The sequence below is a fragment of the Vespa mandarinia genome, chromosome 4, assembly GCF_050613455.1.
Source record: "Vespa mandarinia isolate Hongniang chromosome 4, ASM5061345v1, whole genome shotgun sequence".
Lineage (NCBI taxonomy): Eukaryota > Metazoa > Arthropoda > Insecta > Hymenoptera > Vespidae > Vespa > Vespa mandarinia.
The window spans coordinates 5,416,406-5,433,142 of NC_140813.1; the positions used below are offsets into that span (position 1 = coordinate 5,416,406).

The 16,737-nt window shown below is 30.7% G+C and overlaps 3 protein-coding genes across 13 annotated transcripts; all 3 read left to right on the forward strand.

Moving 5' to 3' along the window:
* Window positions 1-175: 175 nt before the first annotated feature.
* LOC118445837 (uncharacterized) lies at window positions 176-5,314 on the forward strand. Of its 7 annotated transcripts, none has more exons than XM_085656519.1 (7): window positions 176-375; window positions 548-673; window positions 2,380-4,106; window positions 4,179-4,349; window positions 4,417-4,557; window positions 4,636-4,783; window positions 4,859-5,312. In XM_085656519.1, the coding sequence occupies exons 3-7, from the start codon at window positions 2,394-2,396 to the stop codon at window positions 4,888-4,890; spliced, it is 2,205 nt and encodes a 734-aa protein (XP_085512645.1). In that variant the 5' UTR covers window positions 176-375; window positions 548-673; window positions 2,380-2,393; the 3' UTR covers window positions 4,891-5,312. The 7 variants fall into 7 exon arrangements, with proteins under 7 accessions (XP_085512645.1, XP_085512644.1, XP_035731687.2 ...); XM_085656518.1 differs by having other exon boundaries at window positions 176-415; window positions 4,859-5,311; XM_035875794.2 differs by lacking the exon at window positions 548-673 and having other exon boundaries at window positions 176-415; window positions 4,859-5,314.
* LOC118445787 (phosphatidate cytidylyltransferase, mitochondrial) lies at window positions 681-2,043 on the forward strand. The gene has a single exon (XM_035875686.2). The coding sequence runs from the start codon at window positions 931-933 to the stop codon at window positions 2,041-2,043; it is 1,113 nt and encodes a 370-aa protein (XP_035731579.1). The 5' UTR covers window positions 681-930.
* A 642-nt stretch (window positions 5,315-5,956) lies between the features above and the next one.
* LOC118445840 (E3 ubiquitin-protein ligase RNF13) lies at window positions 5,957-12,295 on the forward strand. 5 transcript variants are annotated; one of them, XM_035875804.2, is made up of 9 exons: window positions 5,965-6,066; window positions 6,599-6,889; window positions 7,872-8,203; window positions 8,309-8,501; window positions 8,616-8,827; window positions 8,898-9,072; window positions 9,185-9,343; window positions 9,410-9,616; window positions 9,703-12,295. In XM_035875804.2, exons 3-9 carry the CDS (start codon window positions 8,024-8,026, stop codon window positions 9,933-9,935), a joined length of 1,359 nt encoding a protein of 452 aa, XP_035731697.1. In that variant the 5' UTR covers window positions 5,965-6,066; window positions 6,599-6,889; window positions 7,872-8,023; the 3' UTR covers window positions 9,936-12,295. The 5 variants fall into 5 exon arrangements, 4 of the variants coding, with proteins under 4 accessions (XP_035731699.1, XP_035731697.1, XP_085512607.1 ...); XR_004839423.2 differs by lacking the exon at window positions 5,965-6,066 and having other exon boundaries at window positions 6,227-6,889; window positions 9,703-10,132; window positions 10,259-12,295; XM_085656481.1 differs by lacking the exon at window positions 5,965-6,066 and adding an exon at window positions 7,503-7,733 and having other exon boundaries at window positions 6,227-6,889.
* Window positions 12,296-16,737: the final 4,442 nt, after the last annotated feature.

Here is a 16,737-nt window from a genome sequence, read left to right on the forward strand (position 1 = left end):
TAGTATTTTTTTCTAATATTAAAATACTTTTTTATCGATAGTAGATAAGTATATTTTTTCTTTCTAGAAAAATTTCGTCGATAAGAAAGGCATTAATAAAAGTTGACAGTAGCGTCATCTGTAATGAAAATATGAAAGGTTATCGAAAACTTGTTCTTATACGTTCTTTGATTATTTCTCGTATGATCTCATAGAAGATTCGTAAAGCTTATTGTCCAAATTTTTAATGTGCGAAGTGTGTTTCGTATGAAATGTGTGAACTTATATTTAGAATCATTCGTATAAAGTTATAAAATTTTTAAATTTTATTTGTTTTATTCGACCGTAGAGAAGGAAATTTGGAATAATTTATATCGCTTTTTAAGATTACGACACGTATGTGTGCTTGCATCAGGATAAGTAATATTTATCGAGGGTGTGTTTTTTCTTCTGCACATTTTTTTATTCTCATCTATATTAATTTAATTTTTCATTTATTTGAATAATGTTTTATGTCTAATAAATATTTCTTATAGTCACATCGATATTTCACCACTTGAATTTATAGGTTAGGTAGTGAATGAACCTTCGTTGAAAAAGGAAGCAGATAGTGGCAAATCTCGTTTATCTTGTGTTCATCCGTTCGGACGGCCTTGGAAGATACCATTCATGAAGAATTATCATAACAAAACAGGTGCCAATTACTTAAAGTATTGTCCGACAGTATATTTTAATGACTCTGAAAAATCGCCACAAATTCCTATGGTTTGTGCTAACATTGACCCCGTTAGGAGGTCTTTAATATCAAATAGTATCATAAAATACAGATATTTATAAAAAAAAAAAAAAAAATTAATAAGAGTAATATTTATATATGACTATAAGAGAAGTATATAAGATAGCAGACGTTTAATATTTTTGTAAACTTTGGTTAGTATTTCAATATACAAAATGCTAGAGAAAATATCTGAGTTATCTAATTTGAGAAGAATTCTTAACGAATTCCCAAAAAATATAAAATTCTGCTTTGCATATGGATCTGGTGCATTTAAACAGTTAAATAATCATGAAAATAAAATGTTGGACCTTATATTTGTTGTACAAAATCCAAACAAATGGCATGCAGAAAATATAAAACTTAATCCGAAACATTATGCTATGCCATTGAGGTATCTTGGATATAAATTTATTGCCAATTTACAAGAAAATTGGGGTGCAAAAATGTATTACAATACTTTGGTAAAAACAGTCACAGGACAAACCATTAAATATGGAGTAATGTCTGATATTTCTCTGATAGAGGATTTACTAGATTGGAATGATTTATATATAGCAGGAAGATTGCATAAGCCCGTAGAAGTATTGATAGAACCAAATGAATATTCTCAGATACGCATGGCTCTTGTGCAAAATTTACATTCTGCTGTTCGCACAGCGCTTTTATTACTTCCTGAACATTTTACTGAAACAGATTTTTATAAAGTTATTGCTGGATTATCTTATAACGGTGATTTTCGTATGATTTTTGGAGAAAATAAAGAGAAAGTGCACAACATTGTTGTTCCACAATTAAAAAATTTCAAAGAATTGTATGCACCAATTTTACAACATTATGAGCAATACATAGATTTTCCAAAATCCGAACAACTGACAGTAATGTGTCAACAAGATACAAATCCAGCAACTAAAATACATCACTTAAATCAATTACCCCGAACACCTCAAATAAAGCTAGTAAGAGCATGGTCACTAGGTCCAAGATCAAAGGATACGGAAGACTGTTTACGTGCTATTGCATATGATCCTGAATGCTGTGAAATATTGGAACGATGTTTAAAAGAAATCGTCTGGAAATCTAGTGTTACTCAAAGTTTAAAAGGAATTGTGACAGCTGGATTTATAAAATCCATTAAATATAGTGGTGCAAAAGTCAAGAAGATGTTACAGTCAAACTCAGAGACGAGTATTCCTCTTGAATCAAAATCAGAAAAAATTAGCAATCTAGTTGACACTGTTGTGAAGAAGCAAACAGAGGCTAAGGATACTGACAAACGCCTAGAGTAGTAATTACATCTCTTCTAGTTGTATTTTGAATCTATCATCACATGTAAAATTTTCTAACATCTGTGTAGTAAATAAAATGGTCTAGTACTATTGCATTTCTAACTTTTCTTTATAGCTATTACTTAATGCCTGAAATTCGATGTTTTAATATCTCAATTATGTTAATCAAGTGTTCTTTCTTTTTTTTTTTTGTTTTTTAATTTTATCGATATGTTTTAATATCAACAAAATATTGTATGAATCTTCGCATAAAAATTAAATTGTGAAGTAACTTTCTGCATGTAATGTACATTATGTTAATTAAAACTGACATTTATAAATTTGTTATATTTTCAGTAAATAATTAAACTATGACATCGATGGATACGGATTCTGAAAGCCAGGATAGCGATGACGGACGCCGATTTCGTTTTGAAGCTACTCGTAAAGATGCAACTATAATCCCAGACACCGTGAGTAAAGAGAAGTCACCTAGGAAGAAATCAAAACGCAGATCACATTTAGAGGATAAGAGTTATCGCGATAGAAAAGAAAGATCTAAACACGAGACTAATAGAAAAGAATCTCAACGATCAAGAGAACGAGACGCAGATGAAAAAGAGTCTAGGCATATTGTAAAACATACAAAATATGGAACGTATAAGGATTATAGAGGTACAAAAGAAAGTGATTCTGCATCAGGAGAAAAAAATCTCAAATATTCAATGGACTCAAAAGATAAATCCAGAGATTTGAAGCACTCTAGAGAACGAGATCGTAATGATCATCGTAAACATTCCCGAGAACGTTCTCGTGATAGGAGTTACGATGATAGATCGTCGGTTGACAGATACCGAAGCAAGTATCACGATAGACATAAATATTCTCGACATAAAAGTCGGGATAGATCGTGTCAATCAAATCGATTAAAATCATCGGATAATGAAAAATCTCGAAGTGAACATGGAAGACACGAGTCGTTTAAGAAAACCAAAGATAAACGATTACAGCATTTAGAAAATGAATATAGTGCACATGAAAATATTGATCAGATTCATGATGATAATGGACCTCATTCAATGTCATTGAATAAAGTTTGTAAAGCGGCTACTCCATTAGATATACAAGATTGTAAAGATTTAGATTTATCCGATTTTGATGTTCTATCAGAAACAGATGAAAATATATCTGATATTTCAGATTCTAGAAGTTTGTGTTCATCTTCATATTATCATAAGACCAAAGTAAGAAGAGAACACTTAAAAAGCCAATATGAATGTGTAAAAAAGAAACGAGTAGCACCTGATCAGGAACATGTGGAAGAACTACAAAAGGTAAATTGCAAGAACAGTACAACACTGTTGAGTTCAAGTAATAATAATCCTAGTGCCATTTCAGATACTTTATTAGATTTCATCTCTTTAGAATCAGCATCTATAATGAACAAACAGATGAAATCATTACAAGAAAAAGATGTAGAATGTAATACACTTGGGTCTAATGAAAAAACTAATACTTGTGCATATGGACCAGTGTTACCACCACAGCTTAAAACATTTAATGAAAAAAAAAGTACAAATGTGTATACATCCTTGTCTACAGAAGAACATGAACCTAAAGAAAATACCGTTAAAAATGTTAGTGATAAAGATAATATAACTAGCATTGATTTCATTGGACCTTGTTTGCCAAAAATAGAAGATACTTCGGATAATTATGAAAACTCAAATACAATGAGTGCTTTAAATTTGGAAGAAGAAAATCAGGAATATCAAGTACCTCACAGTCCATCAAAAGATATTAATGAATCTATGGATGATATTGCTGCTTTTGGACCAGCATTGCCACCTCATTTAATTAAACAGCAACAAAATGAAGCGGATACAAAAAGTAGATTAATAGGCCCTATAATACCTGAAGATATAAAACTACTTAATGAAGAAGAACGTATGGCTATGTATTCACAATTTGAAGATGAAGATACAGTATCATCTTTAATTCATGATAGCACTACAAATAATGGCCATACTTATCAGGAATTACAAACTCCTGGAATACATTATTTTCATGAAATTAAACAAGATGTAAGAAAAAATTATTACATTACAACTGTTATGATGCTGATATATGTATGTTAAAAATATTTATTTTTCAAGATTGCCGAGGATGTTGTACACAAACGTGAAAAGTGGATGATGGAATTACCTCCAGCTCGAGCAGCTGATTTTGGATTGCGCGCCCGAAAATTTAGATTAAGGCCTGGACCAGATATGTCTGATAGATCTTGTTGGACTGATACTCCAATGGAGAATGCTCGAAAACGAAAAGTATATCTATTAAATAATATGGTATATGTTTTAATATTTTAACAACTAAATATTTTTATATTATTAGTCAGAAGAAGAAGCAGCAACTTTACGCAGTGTAAATAAATCAGATTGCATTGGGTTACTTAAGGAAAAGTCAAAGAAGACTAAAAAACAAGAAAAATCTTTGCTGGAAATACATCAAAGCAAACTTAAAAAGAAAAGAAAGGTATTTTTAATTTATTTATATTTACTTCAAATTGTTAATTTGATTATAGATATCACATTTATCAACAATATTTTATAGAAAGAAGAAAAGGAAGCTAAAGCAGCAGGATTGCCAACTAGGAGGCCGTTCGATCGTAATATTGATTTACAAGTTAATCGATTTATGGATCATTCACAAAAGAGATCTGTTTTAATGAAAGCAGAAATGTTGAATGATAGATTTTCACGTGGGCAAATATAATTATTATAACTAAAACTTAAAAAACCTCTTGTACTTTTGGAATTTTAATTATTATAATTAGTTACAGCTGAGTGCCTTGAAGAAGAGCAATAAAACGAAAAAATTTTCATTGGTTCAAGAGATATATAAATAGTTTTAAAAAAATATTTAAACTAATATGTGATCAATTGTTTTAATACGACAATGATTTTATTTAATAAATTGGGTGTGTATGTACAAGAGGACATTTTTCTAAACTTTTATTATATACTAATTTAAATCTCTATACTTTAAATACTTTTCCACATTGATCATTATAAATTTTTAGTGTCCGCTAAATAAAATTTCGTGTTACAGTATCATTGCCTTATGGAACACTTGAGAATAAGGTCTATTGATACATATATATGTAATAGTTATGAATTTACGAACATAATTTTTCAAATGAATATTATTTTATAATAACCAAAATTTACTTGGTTATATATTATATATTAAGTTTGGTTAATCATTGCTCTTATGAATTATGTTAATTTATCATGTATATAAAATAGCACTTTGTATTTATACAATATAATGATTGTATTAAATAATTTATTATATATATAATTATACTTTAGTTTCCACAGCATTGAAAAATAAATATTCCTGGTATTTTATTCTTATTATTATTATTATTATTATTAAATATTCGTTGATAAATATTTTTATGCAATTAAGATTTATAAAACTTCAATGTATCCATTTAATAATAATTACAATGATAAATTAATTAACAATACAATTATATATTACTATGAGTTAACCTAATTTATAATTTTAGCTTTATAAAGTTCATTTTGGGTGTTTATAAAAAAATGTATTGTAACCTTCAAAACACTGTGTGTGCGTTTGTGTATATATATATATATATATATATATATATATATATATATATATATAAAATCTTATCAAACAATTTTCAGTAGAAAAATTATTGAATATATCTTTAACAAGTTTTATTGCTTTCATTTCATTACATTTAAATTCATGTAAAAATACAAATTAGCTTTTATTTTCTTTCTTTTTTCTCTTTGATATATCTATAATTTAACTTACATTAGCACTATTTACGCATGTCTTTACCTAAACGTTATTCGACATTAACAATTATCTATTTGGCCAAACATTTTTTTTTTTTTTATTTAAAACGTGTGATAACATCAAAGAAAATAAAAACACAGCGCCAATAATTCTCACTCACGTTTACTGTGTCTCTCTGGAACGACGCAACTGTTTTCATTAGAAAATGTATGTATTGTATTTACATATATGATGTGAGAAATAAAATCGCAGTCAGAGAGACAGATAAATTTAATAAGAATTTTCATTGCATTTTTATTCTATTTAATCTTTAAATATGATATAATTATCGGTATAGAAGAAAGAATCGTAATTAATCTGTGTATGTATTTAATTTTTGGAAGGATCGATTATTAGACGACGAACTTCGTTCTTTCTGATTTCTCTAACATGTCACGTAATACGAATACGCAGTAATTTAGAATCGTAATTTTAATTGACATAGTCAACAGAAGAAGAAAAATAAAAAAGACAAGAAGAAGAAGAAGCTTGCTTGAGAACGTTATCGTGTTTACAGAAAATTTAAATAATCTTAAATAAAAGAGAAAGGAAGAAAAAAGAAATGTGAGAAAGAAAAGAATAACGTTTTTTCTTTTCTTTCTCTCTCTCTCTCTCTCTCTCTTGTTCACTCCATCGTTTGCTTGTTCGCTCTCTTTCTCTCTCTCTCTATCTCTCTCTATCTCTCTCACTCTTTTTCAAGGCATTGCCCGTAATTGACAAGCAGCGCGCAGTGTGACGTTACGTCGTTCGCTTTCTGTAACCTCAAATTTTAATGAACCACGCAAAGACGCAAATGACATCTTCCTTGTAGTGACACAACGTACACTTAAATTGCACATACTTTTTCATTGTATAAAAGGATATTACGTGCGTATACTCACTCAAACACGTTTACGTTATAATATTTTTCAAGTGGTCAAATAATATCCGTTGTACGGTCTTCCTGTGTCGTCTGTTCTTCCGGATGAAAGAGACGAAAGAGAATTTATTAGTACGTATTTGTAAATGTATTTAATTATTGTTAAAGATCTTTGAGTATTTTTGATTGATATTTATCCATTTAACTCTCTTTCTCTCTCTCTCTCTCCCTTTCTCTCTCTCTCTCTCTCTCTCTCTCTCTCTCTCTCCGTCTATCTATCTATCTATCTGTTTATCTATTTATCTGTCTATCTATCTATTCTCTTTCTATTCTCTTTCTATTCTCTCTTATCTTTAATTCTATATGTACGTATGTATGAACAATAGGCAACTTCATCATACTCAATAGAATTGATATATTTGAAAATCTGTAAAGCAGTCATGCGACGAACGTGGTTGTAAGATTTAGATAGAGATTAATTTTTGTATTTTTATTCTATATGCGTTTCGCTTTTATCTATCTATGGGAAATTTATCAATGAACACATTGAACGGTCATCGAAGAAGAACAAAAAAGAAAGCTTTGTAGCAGATACGAATATTGGCTTTTTTCATTGGTTATACAGAATTTAAACGATATCGAATAATATCGTTTAAACTTAATTTCGATGATTTCGTGATTATTAAAGAAAATATATTGTGCGGTAGAATGATTTAAAATTGATAATGATGTCATATAATAATAGGTGTGTCTGAACGCTTTGAAGGTTATGTACATTTATAAGAAATTTTAAACGTATTACAAGTCGATACACAATACGTTGGGATACTTCCTTTTATATTTAAATATCGATATAAAGATTTAATTATTAAATCAAATTGTAATTATCGCGAGTTATAAAACATTGAAGATTAAGATCTTTTGAGATTGATGATAAGGAAATCAACATATATTTATATCAACACGATTCTTATGTGTATGTATGTGTATATATATATATATATATATATTTATATATATATGTATATTTATATATATGTATGTATTTATGTAGACCTCCAATTATTTTAATATCCTGTTTGTACTTATTATATGTTTACTTTTATTTTTATAGAGAGATAATATTAGACTTTTCCAATGGATAAAATTTTGCAAATGGTTGCAAAATAAATTTGAATCTGTTATAATGAATCAACTAAGGGAATATCGATCAGTTTATTAAATTTTATATGTAAACAAGTGGATGCCCATTTAATAATCTCAAAAATGCAGCAGTGCTGTGTAAGCCACCAAGTTCAATTATGGCTTTTACTATTACTACTTTGTGTCGCATATTGTGGTGCAGACATTTTAGTATTCTCAGCAGGTACCAGATATCAGGTAGATGATGAATTTAGAGATATGCCAGCAAGATTTGGTGGCTTTATACCATCTGAAGGGATTAAGGTTTATATATTTAAATACTTTCAATATATATATATATATATATATATATATATATATATACTATAATATATTATATTATTAATTTAGAAATTATTATTCTTTTAGGGCATGGTTGTTTATGCTGATCCTCCTAATGCTTGTCATGAAATAAGTGGCCCTCCAAATGATACAAGTTATGAAGGGAGTTGGATAGCTTTAATTGCTCGGTATGAGTGTAAGTTTGAAATTAAAGTGCGAATGGCACAAAAGGCTGGTTATGATGCTGCCATTATACATAATGTGAACAGCGATGAGTTAGGTACATAATTTTTATCTTATTTATTGTATATAGTAGATTGTATTTTTTGTCTATTACCATTACAAATTTTATGTCTGAAAAATATATATAAGTTGTTATCATATCATGTTGTAGAACCAATGTCAGCCGAAAATCCATTAGGAATAAAAATACCATCTGTTTTTGTTAGTGAACGAACAGGATTAATTATAAAAAAAAATTATTTGTATGATCAATTATATTTTGTATTGATTAATGACGATCTACCATTTAATATTAATACACATTTGCTTTTGCCATTTGCAATTGTTGTCGGAATATGTTTTTTAGTCATGGTTATTTTTATGGTGAGTCCAAAGAACATATTAAGATATATGGTATAACAATTATATCTCGAATCTTCTGTTATTTTTGTAGATTGTCAGATGTATTAAGGACAGAAGAAGGCAACGTAGACATAGATTACCATATTCAAGTTTAAAAAAAATGCCAACTCATAAATATACAAAAGGTGATCCTTATGAAACATGTGCTATTTGTCTAGATGATTATATGGAAGGAGAAAAATTAAGAGTGTTGCCTTGTGCCCATGGTAGACTATTTTTGGCAATATAATATAATATATATCTAATAATAGATATGTGATAAAAACATATACATAAAATGATGATAATTTTGTATATATATATGTCTATATATTTTAGCTTACCATAGCAAATGTATTGATCCTTGGTTGACAAAAAATCGTAGAGTATGTCCAGTCTGTAAACGAAAGGTTTTTGCAGCAGACGAACAAGTTATTACAGATGAAAGTGATTCAGATGCTGATGACTCAACTCCTTTGATACGAGATGGCTATCAAGGTAAAAAAAAAAGCTAATTATTTGTACATAATCTTTTTACAAATAATTATAAAAATAATTGTTTAGGTACTCAAGGGGGAACTTTCATACGTCAAAGAGAAAATCCTTTTAATAGATCTAGGAGAACGCAAAATAGGCAGGATATGAATAATTCTAGTAGTGGCTCAGATTCTGAGCCATTTTCAACAACATCTGATGATGATGGTAGTATAAGTACTGGGGAGCCTTCTGGTGGAATAGTTTTCATGGTTTCTGACTCACATAGCATTAATGGTAATGTATATGTAATATATATTTATGTATTACATATTTTTTTTATTTGTGAACAAAAATTACCTATGAAAGTTTTCCTAATATAGGCGAGTTGCAAGATTTAGAACGATCTGTAAGCAGTACGAAACCACATACGGTTAACTTATACACAGAAACACAAGAATTTCCTGTTCCTGTTGTACAAATCACACCAATCCGACAAACAAGGATTTTAGTGAATTCAACAACTTTAAATCCTGATCACCTTGCCATAGCTGCAGACAATAGAAGTGCAAGTACAACTTCTATTGATTCTGAAAGAAATGACGTTGCAGCATAATAATAATTAATTGAAAAATTAGATCCACTATCTTTGGTCATCTTAAAAATTACTGACATGAAATATTAGCAAGTTTGCTACAGGATATGGAAAATAATAATTTGCTAAAGATATTTTTTGACATGTTATTTTACCTCAAGGGTCTGTAACATCAAATATATTTTTCTGCAGATTTTTTCTGTATTCTGTTATAAGAGGTGATACACAAATTGCTTATACTGATATATTTTTGCTTACATTGATATATATCTATCTTGTTATAACTTATAACTTATTATATATAAAATCAAACATATTATTAGGATTTTTTAATTATGTTGTAGAAATCATCACGTGACATTTAGTTTAATTGGAAGGATTATTGATTTCACAGAGTATCATTAATTAATTAATTATTATCAGTTAAAATATTAGTATTGGATATATGTAGTAATACTGAAAATGTGATATAAACCGAATATGATATATCCTGTTAATGTTATGCTTTGCACTGATTAGGAAATATGGGAATATCGTCTTGTATAGTACCTATTACTTTATAATTGTTTAGATCTATTTAAACATACATATCCATAATGATTTTAATTAAACTTTCCATTTTACTTTACTTGCAGAAGGATAAACAAAAGAGCATTACTTTTCTTGCTTTATACATTAGTTGGTTTTAAGAGATCTTTGAATACTTTTATTCATTGCATTATTACGACTACGGAAATGGACAAAAAAGAATAAATTAACGTATATATTAGAATAGTGTATACTTAGTATTTCTAAAAATCATTTTTATAGAAGTTATCATATATATATGTATACATCAAAAAATTCCATTGAAACAATCTAAAGTGGGCAAAATATTTCTTAAAATTCTTTTTTATAATTAAATAAAATAAACATCATACATGTGTATATACAAGTTAAAGAACTAAAGATTAAAGTACATCTTTCTTTGGATTGATAATGTAACAAAAATATAATTAATAATTTTTTTTTATCTTATAATAAAATATATTAATATAGTATTATACCATATAATATAATATACTCTATGTACTTATATTTTTTACATATTTTAATATGCATAAAGAATTTGTATTTTTTTTTTTTTTTTATATAAGTACATATAATATGCTCATAATCGTAGAATAATATACTAAATCGTGATTAAACAGAAAAAAGTAATTTTTATTTGCTTTTTTTCAATCGAAAGATAGATGGAACTTGTATTAGTTCGATAACGAATCAATAGTATATGAGCAAAAATTACATGTCTCTTTTCTATAATTTTTATTAAAAAAAATAGTATGCCCCCTCAGGAATATTGCAGAGTCTAAACAGTTTAGACGGAATAGTATCAGATTTTGCAGAAATGTGTGTTATCTTTTTGTATAGTTATAAAAAAAAAACCAGAACGTCTTCAATGTACAAATATATACATATATACATATATATATATGTATATATGTATATATATATATATATATATATATATATATGTATATGTATATATATATATATAAACATATACAATCATTTATCTAACATTGTTCGACGATCACTGGTGATATTGTAAAATGACGAATGCAACTGACGATAAAATCTATATATTACAAATTTGTAAATATTACCTGTTTAAATGTAAAAATTTAAAGACCAAAAAAATATGATAATTCCTTTTTTCATGCAGGACGTATAATATAGTTACTCGTATATAAACTTCTAAAGATAAACATATGCAAGTATATAGTATATAAGTTCTATAATATAAAATGTTATAAACGGTACAAAGTATAACAATTATAATAATCGCGAAAGATTTTGTTTTATAACGACGTTGGTTGATTATATATAAAAAAAGGAAATTGCGTATCGTATATAAAAAATTAATTAATTCAATCGGAATAAGTTTCTCTTTGATGTTTTTTTTTTTTAAGAGATTATCCATTATTAAATCATACATCATTTAAAACATTTCAATATATATATATATAAAAAAATAATGAATGATGGTAATATGCTTTGAAATGTACATAATCATAAATTTCTTAAACGTAATTTGTTTACCAATATATTGCTATTATTTTTTAAAATTATATAATCTCTAATATAAGAATTAGATTAAATCTCAAATACGGAAATGATTATTGTTGATCATTGCAATTGATATTATATATTTTATTATGCGTTATAGGAGGAAGAAAAAATTTTCATAAATTGTCAGGCGAAATGTGTCAGTTGTTAGTTGAGTTTATTAAAATATTACAACGGATCTTTTAGTACGAATGGGAGAGGAAAAAAATTGTAAAAAGCCATGTAAATAATTATATAGGAGATTTTATTACATGCTATCAAAAAAAATTTAATTTTTATGTGTATTTGTTATTATTGAAATTAACATGATTAGACTGTTACAATTTAATATTTCAAAAATAATTAATAATATAATATCGACTGTGAAAGTTCGAATGATTTTGAAGAAGCAATTCATTCAATAAAAATACTTGTAACATTTTTTTAAGTTCTTTTTATATAAATATATATATAAAATTAGTAATTTTAATATTGGTAGATATCAATTATTTTGAAGATATTTGTAAAAATTTAAATGCTCCAATTTGCATATATATACTTGTATAGTAAAAAACGACATATACATATATATATATATATATACATACACATCAATACACGCATTTGTAATTTCATTTCATTGTTTGATATTAGATGTATCGTCCAAATAAAAATAAATTGTATTTATATTTCTTATGTTATCGCATAAGATTCTTAAGTAAATGTATTCTACATGTAAAATCAAAGAGAACGGAAAAATGCGTATAGTTCACATTGTGTGATGCATTTAAAAAATATCAGTTTAAATTGTATCCGCTTAGATTTGTAATTAATTTAAATTTTTGATATATATATATATAATAGATTTTAATCGTATAAAATATTGGAAAGAAATTGTCGAGATTCATGAAAGAATTTTAGGCTCGACAGTTGGAGAGGAAAATCCATTGATTGAAACTAAATTTATCCATCATTTAAATATATTTGGACGATCGAAGTAACACGTCTCGTTAAAAGAAATAAACGTAAGGGAAGGTAGAATAAACGAGAGAGGAAGAGAGACAAAAAATAGTTAGCGTAAAGAAGGAAGAGGAGTGGGAGAGATGATGGAAGAGGGGAAGAGATTAGGTAGGCGAGTGGCTGCACGTGATGGCACAATACCGTTCGAAGTTCGATTAAAAAGAAGAGCCATGAGGGAATCCGGAAGTCGACGAAAAAGATGGCTCGAAGTACTCCAGCGACTGGAGTCCTAGCTATCCAATCTTCCGCTATCGCAGCAACCTCGATTTCTTTCTTAACTCCACACTCCTTTGGTTTAGTAAACGGGCAAGAAAAGAAAAATTGGGGACATTTTGTCAACCCTGACATCGTCAATTCGACCCTCTTACTGTCAGATTTAAATCTTTACCGTTGTTTGATGAGAGACAAGTATAAACATTGTCCTAATCTATGTATATAAAAGACACGATTATGTTCTATGTTATACATCGATTGAAAGTAAATCACGTATTGTCCATTTTTCTCTATGACATGCACCATTTTTCATGTTTTTTTTCGACCATGACTTTTACTTTAATATCACGACATAGATATGTAGGTCCGACCGATTTGATATATGATTTATTTGCGATGAAAATTGTGGATTACAAGAAGAATTGCTGAAAAAAAAAAAACTCATCATAACCTATGGAATATTCAACGGAGAAAGAAGGATACGTCATGTGGAAAGTATCAATCGATTTGATCAAATGAAGAGGAAAGTAACGAATCTGTCGAAAACAATTAATGAATTTTTATGTATCGATGACAGGTAAATAAACGATACGACCGCCTAACTAATTCGTTGATACTGCTACAGCTGGTGATGAATTATCGATTTGCGAAAATTTCCTTTCATTATGATCATGCGCAACGCTTGACCGTGATGGAGTATGAACATGTCTGAAATGTAATGCTCTCCTTGTTTGTGCTTTGTATATTCGCGCGCGCGTATAAAATGTAACGAAACATAAGCGTTAGATGGTGCTACGTTCCAGTATTCACGTTTTTTTTTATTTCAATTTTTTAATATAAAATAAAACGAAATGACAGATTTGGATGATATATCGAATGAAAATGTTAACATTAAGAGCGTATTAAGAAAAATTTTTAATTTTTATTAAAAACGAATTGAAAAAAAAATTTTTTTTTTGTTATCCTAAAAAATGGCTACCAGAGAAAATAGATACGGCCCTGTGGCGCGTGATCGGAACGAGTCTTCAATCGCTCTTTGGATGACCTCTTTGAATAGTTGTGCTATAGGTTGATAGCATACAATATATATCAATAATCGAAGGTGCTTTAGATCGAAGGACTTTATTTGATCGAAATAATAAGATTCGCATAAATTTATTATTCCTATAACAGATTCAAAACATGACACAGTATCGAAGAAAATATCAACTCCAAGAAGATGGCGGAAAAGGACGAATCCAACAAGACGAAATTACATTACTTTAATCTATTTAGATACAGTAAATATATCTAATATTCCGTATCTTAAAATCTACATCGCGTTTTATTATATTTCGTGTCTTTATTTAGATATATTAAGAAGTTATTTACTGCAGTAATGTTCGAAAATATATTATAAGGGTGCTCGCAATAAGCATGTATAAATACACGAAGTTATGAAGTATTTGTGCAAAGGCGTAAAGTTAATCGTGGCATAAAAATGTCGGGAAAATTAATTTGCTCATTCTCCGCCTTTCGACCTCGTTCATTGATCGTGTAAGTAGTAGGAACTAAGATGTGTGTGCTGTCGAGGAGACTACTGTTATGACGATGTATTCGACCTGTTCAGAAAGCGCCTAAATGTGGAAAGGAGCAGGAAGGAATCCATAAGAGCCAGCCACGCTTCGAATCGAGGATTTTACTCGGACGGTTTTTCTCGGCTTTCTCGTGGTTCGAGGAGAGCTGGGGTTGGTTGATGATGTAGACAGAGAAAAAGCGAGAGAAAGAGACAGAGAGAGAGAGAAGAAGAAGAAGAGGATTGGCAAAGAGGCTCCCGCAAGGATGGCAGAGGGGGTCGTTGAAGGGTTTTGGTAGGGTGGGGTTGAAAAGTGTCGAGGGACGACATGCAATGCCAAAGGAGATGCCCGGGGAAGGAGAAAGAACAAGATGGCGGACGCGGTACAATGGTGGCGCCACTTGAGCTGTGGAACGCATGCGCAGAACGCTCGTTCGCTTAGGTAGAATAATCGGATGCATGTCGACGTCGCTTATAATTCGGTCGCTTCGCAGCGACGCGAATACGTCCGTCTTGAGAAGAAAAGAGAGGAGAAGACGGAGGAGAAAGAGGAGAAGTTGTGGAGGAGGAGAATACGATCGAGTCTATCGTTTTCGAGCGAGAGCGCGGGCGCACAGCTCCTGCTGGCCGGCGTGTTCCTGCCGAACGAGGGAAAAGAATCCGCCCTACGATCGTCTGCTCGCGCGCGCGCACTTACGGCAATTGCGGAGAAAACGTGGGTGCGCGCGCGTTAGAAAGAGAAAGAGAGATGTAGCACCGCTCCCTTCGTATAAACGATCCGCCTGAGATTATAGCTCTCACGAACGTAACGTTGAAAAGAGATATCGAGGAAGGGAGAATGCGGGGCTGCTTGTATGAGAGGGAGAAGTAGAAGGGGATCGAGGGAAGGAAGGGTAGACAAAGAGAGAGAGACAGAGAGAGAGAGAGGGAGAAAGAGATAAGCGCATGTGCGCGTGCGGGAGACAGAGAGACGGTCCGCGAGAGAACGAAGGTGTTCCGAAGTTTTCGACGTCTCTCCAACTCGGGACTCGTCGGATACGCTCGTTAGCTGATACGCGCGCAGTGCCTGCTGCGGCTACGGGCTCGGTGTTTCTCGTGTGTCACGCGCTCGGAATCATCTCTCTCTCTCTTTTGTTGGTGTTGTCTCTCTCTTTGTTGTGTACATATTATACATACATACGTATATATGATAAATGTATATACGCGCGTCTGTATATAATACGTACATAAAAATTATACAAACGTAATTTAACGTTTATTTAGCGTACATACGTACGTACGTGCGTACGTGCGTGCGTATGTGCGTGCGTGTATCTCTGTCTGCTGTATGTAGATTCATGTGCAGGGATACACGCGCGTGAGATAGATTGTCTCGTGCTGCGATAATTCTCCTTGTGCCTCTCACTCTCCTCTCGTGTATGTCAGTCGTAATCCAAAAGCAATTCTTCGATAAATTGTCCCTTTTATATAAACTGTTTGAATCGGAAGAATGATAAGTATGGTTCATGTTCGCGAACAGAATAATAAAGAATAATGAGAAGATAAGCTCGACTTCATCTGGCTTTCACTCGTTCTCTTACTTTCTCTCTCTCTCTCTTACACACTTACATACATACACACACACACACACACACACACACATTCACATACACTCTGGTTGAAGTGCGAAAAGTGGATTCGCCGTGGCTCCTCTTAAACGTCGCGGACGCACCCTCCTTTTCTCCTTTCTCCCTCCTCCAGCGCATCGACCAACCCCTTTGGCCAGTTTCTTCCACCTGCTTCCTACGTCACCGACGCCGTGGTCCTCTATCTGAACACAACAAAACGTGTACGAGATTTCTTTGTTGTCGTATCCCTTTAACGTCGTACCAAAAATCGGTCGGCCCAGCATCGCCGACACCGTCGCCGTCGTCGTCGTCAATGTCGACGACGGCGTCGTCGACGATC

Excerpts from the sequence above, each read along its gene's own strand:
- LOC118445787 (XM_035875686.2), top strand. The coding sequence starts at position 931 with ATGCTAGAGAAAATATCTGAGTTATCTAATTTGAGAAGAATTCTTAAC.
- LOC118445837 (XM_035875794.2), top strand. The coding sequence starts at position 2,394 with ATGACATCGATGGATACGGATTCTGAAAGCCAGGATAGCGATGACGGA. Across the intron at positions 4,350-4,416 it reads AGAATGCTCGAAAACGAAAA|TCAGAAGAAGAAGCAGCAAC; the intron begins GTATATCTATTA and ends TTATATTATTAG. Across the intron at positions 4,558-4,635 it reads AACTTAAAAAGAAAAGAAAG|AAAGAAGAAAAGGAAGCTAA; the intron begins GTATTTTTAATT and ends AATATTTTATAG.
- LOC118445840 (XM_035875806.2), top strand. The coding sequence starts at position 8,024 with ATGCAGCAGTGCTGTGTAAGCCACCAAGTTCAATTATGGCTTTTACTA. Across the intron at positions 8,204-8,308 it reads TACCATCTGAAGGGATTAAG|GGCATGGTTGTTTATGCTGA; the intron begins GTTTATATATTT and ends TTATTCTTTTAG. Across the intron at positions 8,502-8,615 it reads TGTGAACAGCGATGAGTTAG|AACCAATGTCAGCCGAAAAT; the intron begins GTACATAATTTT and ends ATCATGTTGTAG.